Raw genomic sequence first — 26,294 nt, forward strand, 5'->3', positions numbered from 1 at the left:
CCACTCAGTGGGACAGAATTGCATTAGAAGTGCCTTTACCAGAACACACTGGGGAATGGCACTAGCCTCATGTTTTCTTTAAAAATCTCAACTGAACACTGGTACAAATATTCAAATTATGATGGAATATGTATTTTTAGTGGACTTGGAGAACAAACAGTGAGAATTTCTCTAACTCTGCCTGTGTCACCTTTTGAATATTTATAAAAAATACAAGTTATAATATTGGTATTGCATCCATAAAGCAGCTTTGTATATTTGTTTTATCACTGTGTAGAACATGGACATTAGGTCCCCATTGATACTCTATATATAAACAGAATAAATATATGCAGAGTACCAGAATGATCACGCTGTCTTTTTTACGGAATTAAAATACATCAGGATGGATCAGTGTATATGCTCACGTTCATCATGCTCTTAAGAGCAAGGATGGTTTAGTGAGGGGGTATTGGAGAAAAATCACACAGTTTAGCTGATGATTGCAGTTTCTGCAGGGAGGCAGCAAATGGAAATACTCGAGAAATACTCAGGGGGTTCAGTGTCAGTCACTCTTTTTGTGTTAGGATAGGAACAAGTTCGTGGTTAAAAACTTTTTAACAATTATTTGACAAATTATTTGAAATTCAGTTAATCGGGAATGGGTTTCTATGAAAAAGGGATGAAGAGACTTTGTACCACAAATAACTTTATTAGCAGGCATCTTATTAGTAGTGGTTTTGGCTTTTCTATTATTACAGTTTTCCGTAACTTACTGGAAATATTGCAAACTTCTTGGATGCAACAGAAAAAATATCGGCTCTGCTGGAGTTGGTGGCAGTTTTTACATTGATGTGACAATGGGCAACATTTCACAATAGGCCCTAACAAGGAAAGAAGTTGTCTGTATTTGATATTCAACTAATAACAACTTTGGGGGACAATATGGAGTAGCATCCTTTCCTTGAATCTAAATTAACATTTCCAATGCACTGCTTGCTGAGAATCCAAAACGTTAATATACAGAGACTCATGTGTGCTTCATTAACATAGATATGCATCTGAATAAAAAGCAGAGTTCTTCCAAGAACAGACAACAAGCAAGTAAAAAATTCTGAGGTTTTCAAAATGATCAAAATTATGAACAAATTAAACCAGGCAAAAATTACTGTCATGTGAAATTACTGTAAAAACTTTAAAAATATTTTGAAAAGAGCAAGAATAGATGTACTACGCATTTTGTATGTGGAACTGGTTTTTATTCTGTTTGAAAAAAAATATTTCATGAGTATTCAAAGATTTGTTTTGACCCAGATTTACCAATTAATTTGATGATCACGGTATGACAGTTTTGTCTCTCTTTAATTTTCCTCTTTGTATGATATTAAATTCCTATCTTATTTTCCCATGAGAATTTTAAATGCACCATTTCTTCTCACTCCTTAGAAAATTATCACTGAACCTCTAAAGTTTTATTTATCTTTCTGAATACACTTCATTTAGCAATGTGGAAATTCCTCTTATTCCTGAGTACTTAATTTCTGATCAGACCAGAGAAATAAAGTGGCCTTAAGAGAGTTTTGAAAACCCACCTCAGTTAAATATCTCTTGTGGGCATTTCAGTAATTTTATTAAAGAAATCCGAATTAATGCAATTTTTAAAAAAGTTTTAGCAGAATCAATCATGTAACCATGATTTTATTTACTCTCTGCAGACAAAAGAAGCCAGAGAGTGAAAATCAGAGATGGGTTAGAGGAAGACTGGGATAATGACTTTGTAGTATTGCAGGCTTTTACCACCATACTGCAGGGAAGGGAGCAGCCTTTCATGTCCCCTTTTGGAGCTCTTACCAAGCCACTGAGGTGGGACTTTATTTGCGATTCAGCTTTAAACTACAGCTTTTTCCATTCTGGTCAGAAAACCCTCAGCTGCAGGACACTCAGCTGACCTCAGCCCATCATGCTCTCCCTTCACAGAGAAACCCCAGCAACCCCAGGGCTACAACAACATAAGTCCTATGACAGACATGTTAACCAGACTTCCATTTAATTGTGTAGCTATTTCTCTGAGGATAGTAACAGAAATAAAAATATATAAATATTTGCCAAATGGAGAGAGAGATGACAGAATACAAAGTACAGATAAGTATCACTGACAAAAAAATATTTATGTCTCTCTACAAGGCTACTGTGCACATATTGTGTTAAGTAACTTTGTAAACACTGTGCTAATCTTTAATATAAACATTCTCAAAATTTATCCCAGTTACATTATCAGAAAACAAATTTAGAGTATAATAGAGAAAAAGCAATTAATCATTTTATTTACCTAAAAGCTCTCTTACAGAGCTGAATCATTAGAATTTTACAAAGGATGAATAAACAGTGGATTAAGATAACAAAGGGAAATATTCTATTAGGACATTAAATTATTTTCTGGCAATTACTAACAATTATTTTCAGAAGCGTTAAAAAAAAAAAAAAAAGAAGAGCTTTTTTCCCAGCAATGCAAGCAACGTTGATAGAGATCAGAGGTACTGGTCACATACTTAGGAAATTAACAAATAGGTAACGAGTTATCAGAAGATTAGGGAAAAAAGTAGCTGTAATTAAAATGTTTGGTAGATCCCTTATGAAGGTTTGGTTGGGTTTTTTTAATGGACCACATTAAACATCATGTGATTCAAGGAAAGTAAGATCCAGATACATTTGTTTGGAACTGAAGGGAAAAAAAGAGAAAAAGTAACAGCAGTATCAGGTATTATAGAGTTAAATCTGACAAGTAAATAAACACAGCAAGGGGATATTTATATAGAAACATGAAGGAGGCAGTGAAATTAGCAACACGAATTGCAAAGAAAAGAGATCTGGAACCACTGCAGGTGTTCAAAGGAAAACGTCACAAGACCATGACAGCCACACTGGCAGAAGGCACAGAAGGAAATGTGACCTAATCTCACTTTGGAAGGGTGAGCTCAGCAACTCAGTACTTAGGCAAACCTGTAACACATCTTCTACCACTATTACTTCATTCACCAGACACAAAACAGAACTTGTATGCTCCCTTTTAGTATTTCCAGAACTGATACATTTCATACAGTCTATATTACCATTTACCATATGCATGTGGCAATACTTTCATGTCTGATTCCTCATCTCTCCATTTCATACTAAGTGAACAGGTGTCAGTGTTGTTGATAAAGTTAATTTTAGCCTCCATTTCTATTTCTATCACTTTCTTCACACTATCTTCTAGTTCACTGCTCTGTAAATACCAAGTACTTTCTCCATCTGTAAAGGTTTCTTTAATAGCTAACCTATATTATATATTTTTCCTATCTTCTCCCTAAATTCTTTCTTTTTTAACTTAACTTCATTTTTTCCACTTCTAATTCCAAATCTTCTGATATTCTATACACTAAAATGGTAGTATGTGTCTACCTTCAATTCCCAATCATCATCTCTCTTGAAGAATAAATTGTTGACTAGAATAAACGAGGGTCAGGAAGGACTATCCTACTAAGTTTCCACAAAACTACCTGCATCTCTATTTTTAAGGTTGAGAAGGCTTATTAAAGAACCATATTACCAAGACTAAGGTATATGAAATAAAGACAGATGGACAGAAAGGCAGAAAAAAAAGTACCCTCTTGGTTTCACAGCAAAACAATAATTACATTTCTTTTTTTCCAGCTTTTAATATATGAATCCAATATTACCACAAACAGCACAGAAAAATCACACAAAACTGCTTTTATAACTATCAAAATTTCAATTACATAAAGAACAAGATAACAAAAAGTCCTAAAAAGTAAGGGTCAAAAATTGTATGTGCACAATTTTCTTTTTATAATGTAAAGACCAACTTCTACAGTGATAAAATTTTTTAATGCATAGAAAATTAAGAAAATATCATTACTCTTTGTCAAAATATGCCCTTCAGACAGGTAATTCTGAAAACATATATTGCTCATAAAACTCTAAGCTCAATTTCGGAAAGAAACAGTACAAAGAAGCATTCGAAAATTCTAGGGCCTTCAAAATAATTTTGTCTGAAAGCAAATACACTGATGTTCATCAGACATAAAGGAATGGGTCTTTACGTCTATCTCTCAGAAACTGGCTATTTAAAAAAATTAAATATGCTGCATTATATTTTATACTTACATAATTTATGTATAACTCCACAATTGCCAATATTTTATACATCATTATATATTCATGTTTACTAATTGTTATAGATTTTATATTTACATATACTCACATTTTGCTAAGACACAGACACTGAGAAATGATAGGTTTTATAAAATTAGTCAGTGAATTATAGATTTTCAGAACCATATGCAATCCAGTACTTGAATTCTCATAAGAACACAAGTAACATCAGGGACCAGTGATCTCATTTTATGAAACATGACAATACAAGTTAGGTTTGCAAATATCCACAGGATCAGACCATACTAAACCTCAATTATTCCAGATGATTTGACTTTATAATAATACATTCTGAGCAGTATTTCTAACTTTTGAACAATCCTATAGGGAAAAAACGTTCTGCTTTGTTCCCTTCATTTCACAGAATATAGTTAGCACGTTCTTACTTAGCTAAAACTTTCACTGCTGAACAGTATCGATTTGCTACACTTAAGCCTTCTGTATTGTTAACCTGACCAGTACCAGCAACTTTATAACTTTAAGGTTGTACAATTTAAACATTCATATCACAGCCACTGAAGTAGGCAAAAAAATCTTAAAGTTTATTTTTGCAAAGCAAGGGATGGCTTTAAAGAGCTTTCTGTAGTTGAATAAACTATCACATTGAACTTTATGTTCAAATTTTCCAGGGAACGACAGGAAAACAAAAAGATCTTCCTCTTAACAATATAGATACCGATAACTGAACTCTGATCTGTGTTCATATACATGTAGCAATGGTTATCTCTTTTCACTCTCATTGAACTGCACACACTGCATAATTGAGTTTTATTTCAGGTTCACTACAGCCACGCTAAAGGCAAGCATGCAAAAACAAAGAACTACTAAGAACCAAGAAGAATCTTTGTACAGTTGCTGACTATGAAAAGAAGCTTAGCCATCCTCAATTAGTAAACCTTATGTACTACACTACCAGATCCACCATTCAAACATATCTTGTAACAAATACAACCATCACAGACTTTAATCATTCAATGACGACAGTCTGTTCAATATTCTTTTCGTTCCTACTCTATATAGATTAAACAATGTTATTACTGAAAGACAATACACATAAAAATGAGTCCAGGAAATGTAATCAAACACAGCTTGGAAAAACAGGTAATGCGTCTGCACAAATTTATGCAATTTTCTCCCTTCTCCTGCCTCCTTAGAGCTATTCAGGCTGCATTCTTGAAAACTATATGGAAAATAAAGCTTCTGAATTGTTTCCAAACAATATAATCCCCATGTGACCATTTTTTTCTGTACATCATTGAAGTAATGATCAATCAATTCTCCAAGACAATGGAGTGAAACTTTTCTTAATTACAGTACATAAGGTGGACTCCAGAGCTGCGGATCCATGACAACTCACTATGCAGCTTTAGTCTATTATACAGATAAAAATAACAATTTTGATGCCTTTTGTTTATTCAGATAATTCATACACTTGGTTACGCTTGTTAAAAATGGGAGAAGTTATTCTTAAAATATACAGGTTGATGGAAGACATAGAGCTTACAGCAAATCATATAGGTACTCTTGTATTTTGGGTTTGACTGAATTTTTCACTTATAAATTTTTACTGCATTCAGTGACCAATTTAAGACTAGTTAGATTACGTAAGCTTCTGCAGATACAAGTCTTGGACTAGCTGCTTTTAAACCACTTTTCTAAATGCAAACTTAAAAAGTACCTGAGTAAAGACTTCAGTGACCTTTTAACAAAGTGGTTTCCTAAACATTTCAACATACTCCTTTTTCAATTATCTTTTAAGTTGCATATAGTAAACAGCAATTATTAAGTCCTTTAAAATGTGTTACCTACAGATATCAGCCTTTTACCAGCAACTACTTAGAGAAACACATTTGCTCCCACCCCATAAATTAATTTCACAGATTTTCAGTGTTGTTTATCTCCTGATTTAGTGAGTCAGCAAAAAATTACAAATCAGATTAAAAAACTTTCCCATGAAGAAGCTCAGCTACACATTGATGCAGAAAGTGACATTCATTTAACTTACAGATATTTCAGATTTTCAAGGTCTTCAAATGCCCCACTAGGTATTCTTTTGATTTGATTGTTGTTTAGAAGCCTACAAAAAGAAATAAAGAGCCATTTATTTTAGCATACAGAAACACTAGGGTAAAAAAAATGTGTAAAAGCAGGTGAAACGTAGTATTAAATAGAAAATGCTTTTCCTCCTAACAGCAACCATTAGAGGAAAAAGAGTTATGTGCTTAGAGCTGCTCAGCCACTATCTTGCAGGTGAAAACTGAAAAAATTAAACTTTAAAAAATGTAAAAAAACACAAAAAAACAAACCAAAACAAAACCACCAAAAAACCAAAACAACAAAACAACACACAAACATAAAAATATCAAAACCAAAAAAACCACAACAAACAAGAAAAAAATACAACAAACAAAACTAACAAACCACACACAACTGAAATAATGTGGCTTTCTGCAGGTATCTGAGATGTAGATGAAGAGTGAAAAAAACTTGGTCTGAAGTCTCTACATAAGTTTGAAATCGATAAAAATGATATTGACAAAGATTCGCCATTAGCAGGTGCATTAAAGTGACTTTTTCTAGATGCTTCTTAGTAATATCTTGTTTACTGGGCCCTTTACATCTTATAGGAACACAACTGTCTGTATGCACAGATTTGCACTCATCCCTCATGCAGTGATTTTATGAAGAGAATTCAAACTTAACATATTCTCTCTTCATTTGGGACGTGTGGATCTCAGATCAGTGATTTGGATAGTTAAAACCTGAGGCTGAATATCTGAAAGAAATTGTAATTCAAAACTGGGGATCAACTGCAAACAGAGATATGATCAAAGGAGACTGGAAGCAGAGATAGCTAGTAAAAACATCCTGGCAGCACAGATTTGGACAATATACATTTGGGGAGAGTCCTATAATTTCTTCTGGTGTGAATATAAAGTACAAGATGTATAAATACATTTGTTGTTATGTGCCTGCAGGTAAAATAGTAATCCAAAGCTCACTGATATCACTACTGCATGTCATTTCACACACTACTTGTGTTCTGGGAAACAGTCACATTTGCAATGTTATGTATATTTAAAAGTAAAAATAACTGTCCATCTTAACTCCTCCTGCCTGCTAATATATTAAAGAGGAGAAACATGCATTTGTTTCAAAAGTGATATTTCAAGGAATGATAAAGGAGATACAAAGTTAAAACTATAATACACATACTATTTGTATTATTGGTTGTAAAAGCTCTTTTAGAAAACATAGATTTTTCTTCACAATCATATGTGACAACAAAGATCTCCATAAAAGGCAACTCAGCAGGGACAAAATCTTCCAAGTCCTGCCAGTCCTGGTAAGCACATTAGAAGAGGAAGGTTCAAAACATTAGTTTGTCGAATAATTTGTAACTGCAATACATTTGCATATCTGAGCCTTTGAACAGGTTTCTTGTAACTCCATGATTATGTCATATACCACCAAAGCAATTTAGCACTATGTGGAAAAAAATTATAGATTAAAGGTCTGCATTTTCCTTAAATTAAAATCAATTAAAGTATGTTAATAAAATATACTTTATATGTTTCATATGCAAATAATTTCCTTTTTAATTTTGATAGACGTACATCTGGTTTTGCTTTCGAACATTTTGGTCTGTATTGGGTTTGTGTGGCCAGGTTTTGTAGCAGGGGGGCTACAAAGGTGCCTTCTGTGAGAAGCTGCCAGAAACTTCCCCCATGTCCAGCAGAGCCAATGCCAGCCAGCTTCAGGACAGATCTGCCACTGGCCAAGGCCAAGCCAATCAGGAATGACAGTAACACCTCTGTGATAACATATTTAAGGAGAAAAAAGTTGTTGGGCAGATGAAAATTGCAGCCAGGGAAGAGAGGAGTGAACATGTGAACAACTCTGCAGGCACTAAGGTCAGTGGAGAAGGGGGGGCGGGGGAGATGCTCCAGGCACCAGAGCTGAGGTTCCCCTGCAGCCCGTGGTGCAGACCATGGTGGAGCAGCTGTGCCCTTGCAGCCCATGGAGGACCATCGGGGGTGCAGGGATCCACCTGCAGCCCATGGAGGAGACCTATGCCAGAGCAGGTGGATGCCTGAAGGAGGCCGTGACCCCGCGGGAGTCCCATGCTGGAGCAGGGTCCTGGCAGGGACCTGCTGACCCGTGAAGAGCTGAGCCCATGCTGGAGCAGGTTTTCCTGGGTAGGACTTGTGGCCTTGTGGGGGACCCACACAGAAGCAGCCAGTGCCCACGTGGCAGCAGTTTTGTGAAGAACTATTGCCCATGGGATGGACCCACACTGGAGAAGTTCGTGAAGGACTGTCACTCATGGGAGATGCAGGGAGCAGGGGAAGGACTCCTCTCCCTGAGCAGTGGCAGAACTGACCATAACCCCCATTACCTGTCTCCCTGTGCCACTGGGGGCGAGAAGGCAGAACTTGGGAAGGAGGGAGGCGCGGAGGGATGGTGCTTTTTAAGATTTATTTTAATTCTCATTCTCCTGCTCTGATTCTGTCAGTAATAAATTTAATTAATATCATCATTTTGACTCTGTTTTTGTCTGTGTCAGCAACGAGTGAGTGACCTCTCCTAGTCCTTATCTCAGCTTATGAACCCTTCATTATATTCTCTCTCTTCTGTCCAGTTGCAAAGGGGAGTGACAGAGCCGTTTTGGTGGGTACCTGGCATGTAGCCAGGGTCAACCCACCACATGGTCCTAAGCCCCACTTCTCTCACCTGTGTAAATACTAGAGTTCAAATTTATGAGGCTACTTACCTGGGATAAGTGAGAAAATATGACACATTAACAAATTAATCATATTAAAACAGGAAAGGGTCTTAAGGTTGAAAAAGAACTTACAGTGTGTTCAGGTTTTTAAGTCGTCTAAACTCTCCAGGCTGGATTTCTTTAATCCTATTAAATCTTAGGTCTCTGCAGAATAAAAAAAGAAGAATCATGCTATTAAAAAACTATGTATTCTTTCATAGGAAAAACTGAACTAAGCACCAGTCTTTTGTGATGACTATGACCAGCCTCTGTCCATAAACCATAGCTTTTGATCAAAGCAAAACAAATCCAAATGCTGTTTGACAAGTTTAAGCAGAGGACTGACCAAGTCCAGCCTCAGCAGTCAATGCTGAAAGCTGTATCTAAGTTACACCTGTGGTCATGAGTATGTTCCGTTTCACAGTGAAGCAACTTGTAATGGACTGCTGAGTTCTAGTTCACTAAATTGAATTGTCTCCCTATTTTAACAGCTGCTTGTAAATAACACAGTAAATAAAAATGCCTATAAATAAATAGATATAGAGAAATTTGGATCAGAATAGAACTTGGTAAAAAAAAAAAAAAGACAACTTTCAAGACTCTTAAGCTACTCAATTCTTTCAAGACTTTTAAGCTACTCAATTCTTCAGTTTTGAGTAAGGAGGTTTAAGTGCCTTATGTTGTCCTGCTTTTAAAACCTATAAATCCAGCTGCAAGAAGTTAGCTATTTCCTTATTTATTTTTACTTTCTATTAGTTTTTTAAATGTTTTTCCATCTTCAGTTTCCCATTAGATCTGTAGCTTAATGACAACTTCTCCAAGAAGAAGGAAACCAATTTCTCAAGCGAAGTGCTGCAGAGCGAGCAGGGACAGGGAGTGAGGTGGCAGCAGTGCAGAGATGTGGGAAAACACCACAGCTGTGCCAGTCTCACACCTCTCTTCTGCTGAGAGCAGGCAGCAGTGCTTTCCACCTCTGCCCACCTCCTGTTCTTCCATGACTCCAAGCCTGGCTGTTGTATTCCCAGCAGCTCAGAAATTGATTTAACCAACTTGTCTGGACCAGCAACAGACCTATGCAAAAAAAAGTCCAGAAAGCAATTTTCTGCCTGGTAAGCAAAATGAATAGGCTTCTTGGGAGAGCACCCAGGTGACAGAGGGACTACAGGACTAGGGAAAACGAAACAGGTCAACAGGTCTGTCCTCTTCCCCAGCAGCGGACCAAGGACACCAGGACCCTCGCCCTTCTCATATGAAGTTGTTAAAACTAAATAACACATCCTGTTTGAAACTCTACCCATTTATTTTCATTCTACACAAAGGTATTAAAAAAAAGGAGCTGTAATAAAACACAGCACACAAATTTTCCCTAGACCACAATACATTTGGTATCTGTAAGTAAAATTAATTATAAAGATTGATTATTTGTTTTATTTAAAGCTAGTACTACAATAACATTAAAATTCAAGAAAAAAACCCCAACGTTAACCCTACTATAACATATAAATACAATTTTGGTACATTCTTTCAAAGAGGAGTTTCTTCTTCAAAGGAATTAAGATTTCTAAGTGTTCACTCGAAGTATTTTCATTAATATTCAGCATAAAATTCCCCCAAGAGTGAGGCAGCTCATAAATAATGTGCAATATCTTTTGTTCTCTAAATTAATATAATTATACTTCATGATGTATTTCTTGTACACAGAAGATAAAAGTTGTTAAGTCATAACCACTATAGATTTCTTAAGAAGAAATTCTGTCCAACTCTCATAATTTCCTTATATAACAAGATAATAAGACAAGTGGAAAAAGGAAATAGAATTTACATTGCATACGTTAGTTTAAAGGATTTAATACAGGCCATTCACGTAAACTAACCAAAGAAATATAGTTTAGAGGAAATCTCTTTAAACCAAGTGTTCAACTTATAGGGAAAAAGATAGGCAAAGACTATTTATTTAAGTGAAAGGTTGCATCAAGTAGAATTGGGTAGAAATCTGCCATGAGGTAATAAATATTTTAAGACAAGGTTTGTAGAAGAAAAATAAGTTTATGAATTTGGAATGGCTGCAAATATTCCCACTGTTTGAGATTAGAAACAAACCTGAAGTTATAAATCCTTGAGAAGTAGGAATAACTAACTGTACAGCAATAAGACAGGGAAGAATACAAAGCCACCTGTTCTTGCAAAGCCAATTAAAGGTTCAGTGAAGACAGAAAAAATAATAATTAAAAAAAATAATCTCAGTCACCTCTACAAAACCATCATAGGGAAAAAAAAAACCCTCCAAACATTCCATACTAAACAGGAGCACCATTTCTCAGGTTTGCAGTGCCATCCTTCCATGGCACAGACACTATATCCAGCTCATAATAACAGAATGCACTTCAGGAAACAGAAGAGTTCAGAACAAAAGCCCAACAGCAATGGGAAACATCCCCTTGGAGAATGAATGGCAGGAATAAGGACTGCATTAGACTGAAAAATGAGTATGGGCAGCTCAAGCAGGTCATTATGGTGCAGATCTTCAAAGGCATTTTGTGTTGCTGAAATAATGTCTGGTCAATCAGCATAATGAGGTTTCTTGACCCTTTTTTCTGACTACTTCCTGCCTAACCATACTGCCACATGACTTGCACTCACAAAAACATGTTCCCTGCCCACTCATTTCTCTTTCACCTTTTTCACCTTGTTTCCCATCTTGCTCTCACAAACTGTATCCTGGCTGTATACTGTGCTTTGGGGCTCAGTGAGCCTGACTCCTGCTGACCAGTCAGAGAGCACCAAGAGGTTAAAACAGCAGACTGAGGGGGTCTTCCCCTGTTGCTGTCATTTTTTCCGCTTCTTAACCTCTAAATAGTAAATGAAACAACCAATTAATGAAATGCAAACACCTATGATGATGGCATGGGGGTTTAGGGTATGTAACAACTTTTTCAGAACAATCCAAAGCTAAATGCCATGCATTTGGTTTCTCAAATAAAAATCTAGTACACCTAACTCTTAATTCAGATTGTCTCCTTTATTATGTGTATTAAAGTGAAAATATTTACTCCTTAGAATTATAGCTGGACAACATAACTCAAGTTGAAAAATACACTTCAGCCACACAGACTTCCATAGAAGCTAAGCCCATCCCTTTGAAGTATTATGTCTTTCCTGAATAATACAAACATAACATGTCCATGATAACTGGTAAACTGAACACTCTCAGGATTATTTTCCTGGCTCCACATCATCTGCTCCGTGCTAATCCGTGGAGCACGACCAGGAAATGTTCGGCAGAGCGGGAGGCTGTGTGGGCCAAGAACGTGCCAGGGAGCATGCAGTCAATTTAGCAACTGGATGCCCCTGAGATTCACATTCCAGCACCTAGGAATGGCTGGAGTCCCACAGCACTGCAAACAGCCGTGGGTCAGGACATGTGCCAAGCAGCACACGGTGTGCACACACAGCTGCTTTGCAGGCTTCCTATGCACCACTATGTGAATAAGGTTGTATGAAAATCTGTAAGATTCAGATGTACGGCATATAAATAAATACAGTATTTGTATATTTGCTTTTCTGTCACAAAGCAATGACAACTGTGCTGGGGACACTTTTTGTCTGGATGAAAATTAATTTCTAATAAATTCTTTATTTGGGTTAGTTGCATCCATTTGTTTTCCCTCCTTAGAATGCCCATTCTTAACTATTTCCAATTTAGCATTGCAAATTGACTTCTACAATAATTTTATCTCATTAAACTCAGTGAAAACTTCTAAATATATAAATATTAAAAAACTTTATGCAGCTATGACTGTCCCATAAGATCCAGTGCTCCCATGGCAGCTCCTGGCACTCCAGGATACCCTGTTTAAAGCTTGCACTGACAGTGTGCAGTAATGAAAGATGTAGGTTCTCTATTAACACATCCTGATGGTGCAAGGCAATATTAGGGCATATGAATTCATTGCAAGTTTACAAAATAATACTTTATAAAAACTAAAGGCCATAATAAATATTTGGAATATGACAATCACACAGGCTAAACACAAAACAATATAACTTTCAAATACATTTACTTAAACATCAAGTAACTTACAAGAAAAGTCAATTAAAGAAGTTTCATATCACTCTGTTTGAAATACAGGAATCCCTTTGAGAGAAGAGATTGTTTTTCCTCAGATCAAACCATGCACTGAAACTAAAACTAACTTTTTTATATGGAATGCCTTAAGCAAAGTTTTCCTTTATTCTTTTGTTTTCTAATTATTGCAAAACAACATACAAGGTGGAAAGGTAAGGCTTTTAATTTCATTACTTTTATAAAAGATTCGACTTCATGTACTTTAATAATCTTAATTCAGATTCCTTTTTGCATATGTTTCACTTTTTAAAGATTCTGTTGCTTCATCAAACTCAGAAAAATCATGAACTGATCTAAATCAAATGGATTTAAAGTGGGGCTACCAAGACAGTGTCGCACGCCCTTGTCATGCACTCAAAATGTGGATGCCTTTGTATCATAGTGTGGATACTCAACACCAAAACTGGTCACACCCAATCATCACCCCAGTGATGATGACCTATTTGATGCCAAGCGCTCCTTAGTCAGCTGCTACTAGAAAAGGTGTTGTCCTAAGCCAGGCAAATGGGGAAATTCCTTATGAAGAACTGCTGGAGCAGCAGCAGCAAAGACACCAGGCCTTCTCTGCTTGCTCCACCCCAGGCATGTCCTTCTCATCTCTGCCTGCAGACTGGGCACCCTGTCACTTGGAGGATGTCCCTGAGATCCCTCCATTGCTAGAGAGAGTATATAAAAACAGGCTTTCATTTTTTCAATTTCAGTCTGTGTCAGAGAAAAAAATCATCATGGCACAAACCCATTATACTAAGATCTTTAACAGAAAAAAGTAAAACCAAAATACAACATGTTAAGCTATTGCTTGTTCCATAGTCATGTCTCTCTCTATATAGACATATAACTAGCCAATTGTAACATGGATAAAGAAACACTTTCAAAACATTTATTTTGGGAGATAGTGTACATATGCAAAGCATATTGTCATGGCATTCACAAAACACTCTCTCTGCATGTCACACATCTGACAGAAACACTGCAATTACAGAGATTTCAAATTTAGTACCACAATTAAATTATTCTTGCCATTTTTAAAGGTTATTTAAGTTTTTTATTATACACAGTCTTCTACAAATTAATTCTGGTGCACTTAAATCCAATTGCAAAAGCTTTCAGAATATTAAATAAAATATTTCATAAGAGCAAAGACAGCCAAAAACATTCAGAATTTGGGTTGTCCTTTTCCATCTTCCTGCCTACAGGATGGAAATGAAATAAAAAATATAACTCATTTTATTTAAGGCTCATTTGTTAGGGTGTAACGAGATCTACAAAATGTAATATGAGGAAAGAGTTTCCAACTTTAGCGGCTAGAATCATCAACATACCTACAAATCTTAGACTAAAGTAAGGGCGATAACTTAGTTTGCTTTGCACACTTTTTTTCTATTATTGAGAGGAGAACTCTATATGCAGAAGGAAAATTTTAGGCACAATGTGTAATTTCATCTTCTGTTTATGGTCCTCCTGATATTGATAAAGATCAATGCAAAAATAGACTATTGATCCGATCCTATTTCCTTCTCACATTAAAGAATAATTTTTTCATAATACATTTATTTGTTACTGTTTTCACTCTTGAGGCTGAGGAGGACACACAGCTAGTCTAACCAAGCATTCATACTTGTACTAGCCCCAAACAATTCTGTAACATAAAACTATCTTACTTAATACTGTTTGGGTAGATCTACTATTTCACATCACTTGTACTTCCCAACTTCAGAAGATCCCTTTAATCATTACTTAATCTCCCAGTCTCTGGTTTTTTTCTTGTCCAAAAATGAAAATATTCTCTTACTTTGCTTAATAATGTTAGATGCAAACAAGAAAACAGCCTAAACCCTAAGTTACACTTACACTTGTTATATTTCCTCTGGGGACTATTTACCAGCATATTGCTCTCAGGTATCCTAAATTAAAAATCATATTCACGTGCTTATGCTAAGAAACACTACATGGAAAGGAGAGTAAGTGAAACAAAAATAATTTTAAAAAAGCCCTAGGTGTTCCAAGGGTCTCCAGAAACAGTACCTTTCAATACAGAATAAAGCCAAGGCATCAGACTTACCATTGGCAAACTAGCACAGTGCATTTTAACTCAAGTTTAGAAGATCTACTTTTGTATTAGCCCATCATATGGAAAGCATCTGATTTCATAGTTTAAATCGAAAATATTTGTGTATCTGTTAGCTTTGGACAAGAAAAAGGCAACGTGGATGAAATCAGCTTAGTCTGATGTTTCAAACATGATGTTTACGCATTAATGACTTCTCTTATCAATCCTCATCTAAAAGCAAAATACTAAAGCATTTACCAATGAAATCAAACCCCAATTTTTACTAGCAGTGAAGGTAACTATCTCATTACTTTGTTTCAAGGGCTAACCAGTATTGATTTAGGACATGAATGAACTTAAATTCAGAGATATTGCCTCAGCTAAGCAAAACCAACACAGCAGCAAAATGGAAATATCTGAAAGGACACTACTGTCTTAAACACCTTAAACACTGAAAGGTTCTCAAATGCCCAATCCCTGCCTCAAAAGAAGGCACTTTTAAAAGGTCCAGTGAAAACTATTTAATGCTAAACCTCTTTCTCTATATGTGATCGTAAAGTATATGGTAATAGAATCTTTGTTACTTTAATTTGACAAATTAAATTAAGCGGTGGCAAAAAAACACAAAATACTTTGAAATTATGGATTTCTCATTGTCATAACTTTCTGATATTGAGAGATATATTGAGTCTGAAAAAAATGTTTATGTGAAAGGCAATGCACGCATTTATCATATCCATCTGTAAGGCTTATCATGAAATGCTGATTCAACCAGAAGCAACAAAATGGAAAAATATCAATTCCTTCAGCTGTATGATACATAATGGATCTGGAAAAAAAAGTGCAAACTAGCTAATCTCATTTTCCTTTAAAAAAAACAAAAGGGAGAAATTTTAAATATTAGATTTGTAGATATGTTAGGTCTAATAGGTTAAATTAATAATTTAAGGTAAAGAATGGCCATCATTTGTCTAGCTCTCTTCGGATGTTTTAATAAGGTAGGAATTGTCATAACTGGATCACTTTACCATTGCTAAATTCAAAAGAACAAAATAAGACCCGTGTTTTTTTCTAACCATTGAAGATTATTTACTACCCAGCAGAAAAAATCTATACCATAAACACCAAACTGCTATGTTTCTCAACACAGAACAAAAGATGTGCAAATGCCAGCAAGACTACATTGCTTATGTCTACTTTATTCTTATTCTTTTTTTATTCAAGGTCATCCCAGCAGGAAATGAAAAACAGTCATCAGCATAGTAAAAACATTCAAACAGAGCAGAGCATGAAAATTGCACAAAAGAGGTTATATAATCAAGTCAGTGGAGTAACTGGATGATGTCAATGGCACTTTAATGCTGCTTTAACTACTGCCCTGCAAAAAATGTGTCACTTTGTTGAACAAACAAAGACAGAGCCACCACTTAAAAAAATAAAACCAAACCACACATGCAGCTATAGCATACTTACACTAATCCTCACTGCTAGCAGTGTAACATGTTAGAATACCAGAGGAATCAAGATTTTTTTTTTTGCCTGGTTTTAAGATTTAGCCCTAGTGCTTCCTTTACAAGCAAAATTATATTGTTCTCCATTTTCTTGGCAATTCATTTTCTGGATTAATTCTTCCCCAGTCTAAGTACTAGATAAAATATGTGATTTTCTCTAATTTGCATTGAGATTATTTTTATTATCTGTACATCAGCATGCATAACATAAAATAAAGCCACTGCATTTTTAGATGGGAAACTAAAACATTACTCTTACATGGTAAGGGGGCATCACAGTCAATAATATTTAGTATATTGCAATTTCAGTAACAAAAGTAAATGGTAGGATCACAAAAATATTGAAATCTGTAGAACAGGGTGCAGAACATTTGGTAGTACTCATCTTGATCATAAAATCATGAAAATGGTTATGATAAGAAAATTAAGACATTATAAAGTCTGGACAATCTATCAATTTTCTAATTAAAATAATACCTGATTTGCACAGATATGTAAGATTTGTTGAAATGGACTTTGAGTTCACAAGACTTAACAACTGTATTTTATCAGGTACGACTTTGGTGAATTGAGAGCTTATGATATATTCTTCTCCAAGAACTAAGGATTTGCTTTAATGAACAATTATTTTGCCACTAGATTTGAAAGGAAAACATTTAAATGTGAACTCTACGAAATGCAATACAGTATTGTCTTACTAAGTCTGCAGATCCCTCTGCTGCCCTTGTTGCCAATTTTTCCAACCAGTTATGCAGGGCCATTAACAGGACTCAAATGAGATTTGCTGGTTCAAAGTTTTAGGCCTGTAGGCTCACCTGTCAAGAATTATACATGGAAATTTTACCCTGGCATGATCATGGCTCTTTTTCTCACCCACCTTCAGAGTCCTCCAAAATCCATGAAAATCCATAATACTCCAAAATCCATACATAAATATTATATTTTGAAATTAGAAAATGTATTTTATAATCATTCCTAATTCTCATACTATCTTAAAAAAGCCACCACCAAACAACAAAACAAAATCAAACCACACAACTAACCTCCCCTCCTTTTAACAGCATGAATAGAATTCAAAAAATATAATGCTGTTTCTGCAGCCTGAGAAATAACAAGAAAAGGCAAAATCTGTCTTTATTCCTCTCAGAGGGACCTATTGCTAAAACCAAACAATTAAACGGTTGTTGACAGGATGGCCATATGTTTCATTACTAATTATTGTTCACAGAAATATCCATGGGAAAGGGCTGTTTTCTTGTCTTGTGTTTGTGCCATCCCCAACAAAATAGAGCACAACAGCTGAACCCGAGTGCTGTCCTAACACAAATACATGACGGTTAAAGTCTTGGATCAAGCAAAGCATGAACTCATGGTTGGCATAGTCTGTATTGTAAAGAGCAACCAACCTTTTCTTGGTTTCCCTCTTAACATTTATTTTTTCAACTGCACTTTTAAATAAAAAAAAAATAATTTCTCCTCCATAGTAGGCTAAAGAAGACAGCAAAAAGGGAAGCTGACCAGTTTATCACATACCATGAACCATCAAAACAACTGCACTAGCAGCTTTGTTTGGGTTTGAAGTCAACAGCCCTGAGAATTACAACTGTGAAAATCCCACAGAAATTCTGCTTTTATGCTATAGTAAAAAATTAGTCCTTTCCTCCTCCCATCTGTCACTCTGTTCCTGCACTTCTCTGTCTCACAGGGATGCTTAAGTCTAAACTCTATATCCATGAAATACTACTATTCTCAGAGGACGGAACTGAAAGCCAAAAAGAAATTTTATCATCCCTGACCTCTCACACAAGACAAGTCACACAACAATAGAGAAATTCCTGTCTTAAGGCAATTATTGCTATCAGAGCTGGACCATTCCTTTGAGAAAAATATAAAACTGTGATTCAAAAAAACCATTAATCAAGCAAAACTTAATGACTTGCTAGTCATTCTAGTAGTTAACTATATTCACTGTTAAAAATGGGATAGTGTCATCCTGCTCCTAGATTCCAGCTTGAGCATGTTTGTCTTCAGTTTCTGCTCACTAGAAATAAGCAGCTTTAAGTGAGGAATAGCACTGACCATTTTTCTTAAAACAAGTCAAAATGCTGAAGTTGATACTTTTTTTGCAGCAGCAGCAATAGTTCTTAAAAGATGTAAAAATAAATAAAGCAATCATCAAACTTCAAACATGGGTGGGCAGAAAAATATACTCACAACTCTGTTATTATTCTGATTTTGTTCTATAGCAATTAGTCCTTTCTCTCTTTACTGCCAGGAAAACAGATGCAGGCAGTGCAAGCAAATGAGTGTACAGATTCACAATGAAAAATACACACTGATAGAGAAGAATCACCTGTGCTTTACCAGAGTGCCTTAAGCTTCCTTTTAGGTCTGACACACCAGCATCTTTCACACAGGCGTACCCAGCTGGGTATCTACTATGCTGGGTGAGTGTTAGTGGAGAGCTGAGGGCAATGAGCTCTCAGCAACAGAAGATCCTACAGCTGAAAACAGAGATTAGAGTGAGGGCTAGGAAAGAAGTAACAAACTGGGCAGTAAACTAATATCCTAATATATAAATGCGGTTTCCCCATAATTGCAATTTTAGGGACTTTTCTTTCCTTGGGGCAGGCGGCCTCTGATGCAGTGCATGTGAGCTTGTATTATATTTATCATACCAATAAATAAATAACACCTGGTACCTACCATGCCTATGACCTTAATAAAGAATGCCCATTTTGTCTCCTTCAATTCAAAAAGAAGTTTTGCAATACAGGATCAACATCAAGCTAAAGAATGTGGAAAATCGAAGGAATTACTGCATCTAAAAATAACATCTAAATTTGACTCAAAAGCCTTTATTCATTGTAAACCTATATGTCACTTTTCCCCCTACACTAGGCAGATTCTGTCAGAATGTATTTCCAACCATTATGTAATTCTCAGTTATTTCCAATACAGTGATAGTCATACTAGATTCAAACAGACTTAGAGATGGTGTTAGAATTTATCTGGGTAGTTGCTCTTGTAGAATGCTGAGAACATTTTACTGTTAATATGGAAAGCACTATTGGCTTGCATAAAGAGTAAGAACAAAAATTCAGGTACTCTATCACTTGGCAGCAGACTGGCTTCCTGGTTGCAGACAAAGCAACAGTTCTTCCTTCCACTTCACAGGAAAATCCCAGGTCACCTCACTGAAAAAGCTGCAGCTCTTGGAATCCTATTTTCTGCTTCTGAGGTTAAGGACAGGCTGCAAAAGCAGATAAGTTAACTAGTTTCTTACTCTGCCTCCGACTCCTCCTGCTCCTGGCAAAGCAAACTCAGAAGAACAGGGAGTGACAGGGCTACTTTAGGACTCCCCTGATATTTATCTCCTCATTTCTCATGAGTGCAGACAGCCTCAGGGCAGGCCACTGGGCGTTCCTGTCTCTTGGGAGAAGTTGTTTTCTCCTTGTGAAGAGCAATGGAGATGGCTACTTCCATTCAACCTTAAAGCATCCAACTGAATGACGTTCAGGGAAGGGAATCTCTGGGAACAGTGATTATTCCTTCCCATTTCTTATGTCAAGTCCATCCTCATATAAATATCAAAATTATAAACAAAAAGCAATTTTGGAGCTACTACTCATTAGGTAACAAGTTACCATACAGAATGGATCAAGAGAATAATAAAAGACTAATAATAAACATGCTTTATACATTTTTATTACGTTCCATAACTTGAATCAATCAACACTCATCTCCTTTTATCTCACATTGCAAAAGTAAAACTGAACTAAAGAATATACCTGTAACTTGTTCCCCTGCACATTTCTTCTTTCTCTACCTAGATTAAATTGATTGACCAGCTTAAAAAAAAAAGCTTGGAAAACTGGATTGCTACAAATTATGGATGTGTCTGAAATTTCCAAGTAAGTGTTACTAGTCTTATGTTTGTTAGCTATTTTAAATTCTAGTAGCCCCAGAAGATCACATATATTTTGCTTTAAGTCATGCACCCTCTTGCTAGCAGTTCTAATATTGGCAGAATTACATCAACAATGAATTACAAAGCTCACTTTTTAATCTCTCTCTAATTATTTCATCATATTGACAGAATACTAAAGATACCAGAAGAAAAAGTATGTAACACTTGTAGACAGAAAAATGGTTTTACACACTTACGTATTATTAAAAGGCAAAAAAGTTCATTTCTGAATAAAAGCAAAGACAATTCTGTACAGTCTTCACAGTTTAATGCCCTTTTTAAAGTTATATTTCGATCTGATTTTTCCATTTTGATCACATTTCAACTTACATCCTTGGTTTCATCACCCTGTACAAACTAGCTATGACCCAGGCCATATACACACCATTTGGGCCATGTGGAACAGCTTCTTGTGCTGCCCAGTAACATATCATAGCTGATGTGGACTCTCAAGGGGTCTTTCCTACTGCTCAAACATAAACAATGCTTTCAACCAGGTGCATATGTAAAAAAGAAAGGGGGAAAGTTCAAACATTTGATTACTCTTGCCAAAGTAGAATGAAAATATTAGAATTAACTCTAAAATATTAAATTAAGTACAAACCTGCCTTTGAGGAATATCAGATGGTCTAAAGTATCCACATATTAAACACCTAGCATGACAAGTCAACAGAGGGGACATTAATTAAAAATTAATTTGTGAAAAGTAAGATTGCCAACAGTTTTGAAGTAGGACACTTGCTCTAGTAGGTGGGTGGAGCAGCAGGTCCAGGGAAGCATGAGCAGGGGCTGGTGGCACTCTCATCCCTGGCAAGGAAGGAAAGAAGGGGGCTTCCTCTGCGAGGAGGTCTCAGCAGGGGCATTTACAGTTCTCTGTGTGCCCAAACCTGCCCCTTCAAGCTGTATCACAACTCAGCTTATTTTTATGGTTTTCTCTGAGGGCAGGTCCCAGGGGCAGGTTAGCAGTTTCCCTCAGGAGGCAGCTCCTCTCCTGCTGCTGCCTGCCAGGCCACCCTCTTTCACCAGGGCTAACACGAGTGGCCACAGCTATCACAGGCCATGAAATCTGGGAAAGGATTCAGAGTGAAAAAAAATGTTTCTCCCTTGTTTATTTTTCAGCTAACTCTGAGAACTTACTGAGAAGACCAAGGGCAGGAACGAGCAACTACTGTTGGCACCCAGCAGCCAAAAGAAAGCCAAGTACCACTCAAAGGGTATTTCTGAGTTGTTTTGGTTTTAACTGCAAAGGGGTACAATCTCTGCTGTAAATTAAAAAAGAAAATTGAAACAAAAGAAGCATTCATACACTAAATAGACCAGCTACTTAAATACATCAAGCTTACTATTTTCCTTTGAGATGCAGTCTAAATAGTTGAATAATAAAAAAAACAACTTTGAGTACTATCTGCAGCCAAAAATTAAAAAAAAATCTTAGTTTATATTTATATTAGCAGATATATCTACTAATTTCTTTTCAGCTTTGAATAAAAGATTCTTAGAATGTTTCTGCTACTCAAAAACACATACTTACATGTCTTGGAAATGTATAAATTAGTACTACTCCACTTGATTAAGATAACTGCCATATATATGCCTTAAAATCCAATGAAAAAATTCTTTCCCACAAATATTAATCATCAAATTTTAACTTCAATTGAAAAAGAATTGGCTAAAAAAGTTTAGCTCTGGACCCACAGCTAAACTATCAGTACTATAAGACTGGTCAGAAGCACAAATACACCCTCTGATGCAAAGGCATAAAAATGCCAGTTTATGGCTGGGATTTCCACAAATACTTTAAGAGGAATTTAGAAGGCTGATGAGTGCAAGCCACAACCCCGACACTTAGCCACTTAAGTGAAAAAATTTCTACTGGTAAAGCTTTCTCAGGCATCATATGTTTTGCTACTACAGTAGTGCCATGGCTAAGATCTCTCCTGAGAGATTATACACTTGCTCTGGATTCTGGAGGGACAATTCCTTCCCATGTCCAAACCATATGGCTAAAAATGAGGCTGAGCTGAATGGACATTTTATTTCCCACCTACTGAAGCTTTATCACTATGCAGTTAAAAACAACCGATTTTCTGAATGAAAGAGGGACCAACCAAGAAACAAACAAAAACCACACAAAAAACAAACCCACCAATTTTCAACAAGTTTTTCAAATCCTGATGCTATCAGAAATTACTTACATGTGGGTCCAGATCTTAAAAACAATTAATTTTATGGGCATCTACCATCATGTCCAAGTATATACAAAGTTCAAAGTTAAAAAATAAATTATTTGCACTCTAATCATCAGCTTCTTTTAAAAAAAATTTTTGTTTACACTGTCCAAAGGATTGACTCCTGAAAAACGTAATATCTTTTCAGAAAAATAAGAATATTTTCAAAGTGAAGTCACCCTGTAAAAGCCAGTAAGTAAATAAAATATATTTAAAACAAACAAACAAACAAACAAACGGGATACAAACTCTGTCATAGACAATGTCTGATAGGCAAGACAGGTACTTGCTGTATGCTAGCATTATTACAAAACAATTCCTCATGGACATTCACAGGGAAAAAATTAATGAAAGGTAATGAAAAACTCTTACCTAAAGAATCTGGGTTGCACAGATATCACTGTGTCCTATGTACTGTGGGAATTCAAAATTTTACCAATATTGAAAAGACAAAACTAGTTTGAATTCAAGTTGATATTGTTGAATAGTGATTATTAAACCACAACTAGTTCTTATTTCTTTCTTTGATGAATAAGGGATTATAAACACATGCCACGGTATTCTAAAACTGGCCTAGATAATATACCTGAGTGTGGGGGCTGTACACACATTATTTGCCTACCTCTTACATCTGTTTTCTAAGTGTTGTTCACATCGCAAGTTCATCAAAGACGGAAAATTTCCCCTGTACTATTTGAGGTGTTTGGTAGTCACACAACTTTTTCAAAAGATAGTTCTATCCTACACCTACTGATGGATATATAATTTCTATATAGATATAACCAGTATAACAATTCATACTGAATGCTGGAGGTTTGGGTTTTTCTTTTGTATAAACCTTGCTTTCTGCCACTTAATTACTTGGCCAAACTGTTCAGAAATCTCTAATGAATACTGTGTCTTAGACTGTTTTTACATATTTCTTCTCTACCTAAATCTTTTATTCAATTATTCACATGTGAGATATATCCGAAAGGTTTAAGTAAAATAGAAGATGTCAAAAAGAAAACATCGACTGCAGAAAGAACACAAAGCTGACACAGTATAAAACATCTCAGAAAATTCACATATCATTGTGGGAGGATTACAGGATTTTCTGGCTAAGTTTTCAAAACTTTTGTTTACTGAATCAAAAAAGACACTTCAACATGTATCAAAATTTAGAAATTTCAAGTGATTTAGCTTATTCATAGAGCACTCAGATAAAAGAAAAAATACTCTGTTTTAAAAATTGGTCTAAATAAAGTATAGATGTTTCTACACCAAGGTATTTACAGACCTTTAATAATTGCCTGGTGGCAATTATTTACATTCCTGACAACTATGTCTTCAATCTACAAATAAAACATGCTTTAGCTATACATAAAAGTCTAACTAGCAAACATTTTGATTGATTCTAGTCCCTACATGGATACTATTGCATGAACTTAAGCTTTTCCCAGGGCAATAAAATTAAATCAGAAAGTTAATTATTTGAATCTGGCCAGAGCAAACCACCTACTCACATAATCAACCTGCTCTCACTGCTCTTGCAGCCCTGCTGCAGCTCTCCCTTTCTTTTTGCCTGAAGGAAGTCTCTTTTTACTGGCACTTTAAATCAAATGCCTAGGCCCTTTTTATTGGAGACTGAGAATATTACCTATGTCAAAGATCTGAATTTTTACTTCAGTTTATGTTTACAAAAAGTATTTTGAATACTCTCACCTCTAAAATTTCTTGGAGGGTTTATCAAAATACCATGAAACCAAAACCTTTTTCTTGAATCCAAATTAGCTATTATCCCAAAGAGTGACATAATATCTCTTAAAAGACATCCTCCTTTGATAGGTAGTTTCCCAGCAGCAAATTAATTGCTGAGTCTTTTTTATATACATATGCCACACCATCACACTGCTGCTCCAGCTTTTTATATTATCTTAGCATACAATGTAATGTGGCATTTATTTGTGTTTATTTTGAGTTTTGAATGGCTCACTAGAGTGATCTGTGCACCAGAACACACAATGCCGCCCATATTTTTCAAAATATTTTTAAAAATTGGGAAAAAAAGCTTTCTCACCATTAAAAGATTACAAGATGTTCATTTAGACACTTTAACTATTTTAATATTGGTGACTGATTTAATCTGATTATCATAATAATCAATCATTAAATAGAAGCCACCATGAGATATCAAATAGTAAAGTTTTATATCAAAATGGCCAGCCAAAGTCTTGCAAAAGTGAAATATTTACCTTTTAATACAGCATGGTGGACCTTGGAGAGAGGCTATAAACCCTGAAATTAACTGTTTTGAGAAGTCTGCACTGAATTTCATGTTGCTGTGAGCAGTCACGATGCTCACAATGCCTAGAGATAAATCAAACATGCATGGACTTATTTATTTTAAAATTTTTCTCCAGCAAAGGAAACCAGAAACAATATGGTTAATAAAATGCTATTAAATCCATCGGTCTGGCTAACACATTGCAAAGAACTCGACACTTAGCAGTCATCATCCTGCTTACCAAAAGCAGTCATTAGTTTAGGTAACGCTGTGTACCAAGTAATATTTTTCTTTTTTTAGACCAGCCAGGCAATGAACAGTCTGTTGTAATAGGTGATTTAAGGGGAAAGAATGCTGGAAGAAAATGTTTCCGAAAGATCCGGGGAGTGGCAGTTGGAAAGAGAATAAAAAATCTGAAAGTCAGAACAAAAAAGGGAGAAATGTCACGGGCATTAAAACTAATTGGGAGTTAAATACATTTACTCATTGTTTTGCTTAGTAAAACTTAAAAAAACAATTCAGAAAAAAAAGGCCAGAGAGAACACTACATTGCACAAAACTTCACACTTTTCATTTTACAAACTTTCACATGGTTCAAGAAGCCATGCCAGGCACTGCACAAACTCATTAATATCCTATCTTTGCTTATTTTTGTAAATACAGATTAAAAAAAAAAGACATGAAGATAAGAGTCCACATTAGTCTCTCCCTCATGTGTCTTTCTCAAGAGTTTGAGAATCTTTGTTATTTGCAATATACATTTTCTGTTTAAAAGAATCACTTGACTCTCATTAGCAACAGTAATAATGCCATACCAAAAAGAAATCAAATTTGGCAGCCTGATAAGCAAGGGAAGGAAAAGGAAACATTTGAGTCATTCTGTTCCAGCTCGGTTAGCTCCCATTGCACCATCTCTATGGATTGTCTTGAAACTCTGCCCACATATGCAATAATAAAGCCTTTAAAGCTATTTTTGTTTTGGTTTGGGGTTTTTTTCATCAAATCTAAATGGAACAAATGATAAAGAGAATTTGGCTCAGTTGTTTCCCTTCTACTGTATATATATATATGTATACAATATGTATGGCATGTGTATATATAAGTACGTAGATACAAACATATATACCCGTATTAAAAATACAAACTTCTTTTTATACATAAACTTCTCCAAAAAGACAAACAAC

General features: G+C 35.6%; 1 protein-coding gene across 2 annotated transcripts in view; it reads right to left on the reverse strand.

Annotated features, from left to right (window-relative positions):
- PXDN (peroxidasin) overlaps positions 1-26,294 on the reverse strand; it is a 94,898-nt gene that overhangs the window by 60,262 nt on the left and 8,342 nt on the right. For both annotated transcript variants that reach the window (XM_027726056.2, XM_027726058.2), the window contains exons 2-3: positions 9,053-9,124; positions 6,200-6,271 (exon numbers count right to left, since the gene is read on the reverse strand). In XM_027726056.2, the coding sequence (XP_027581857.1) occupies positions 6,200-6,271; positions 9,053-9,124 (144 nt within the window). The remainder of the gene's footprint in view (positions 1-6,199; positions 6,272-9,052; positions 9,125-26,294) is intronic.

Source organism: Pipra filicauda, unplaced genomic scaffold (assembly GCF_003945595.2).
Source record: "Pipra filicauda isolate LSUMZ 115617 unplaced genomic scaffold, ASM394559v2 scaffold41_size5083284_pilon, whole genome shotgun sequence".
NCBI classification, from domain to species: domain Eukaryota; kingdom Metazoa; phylum Chordata; class Aves; order Passeriformes; family Pipridae; genus Pipra; species Pipra filicauda.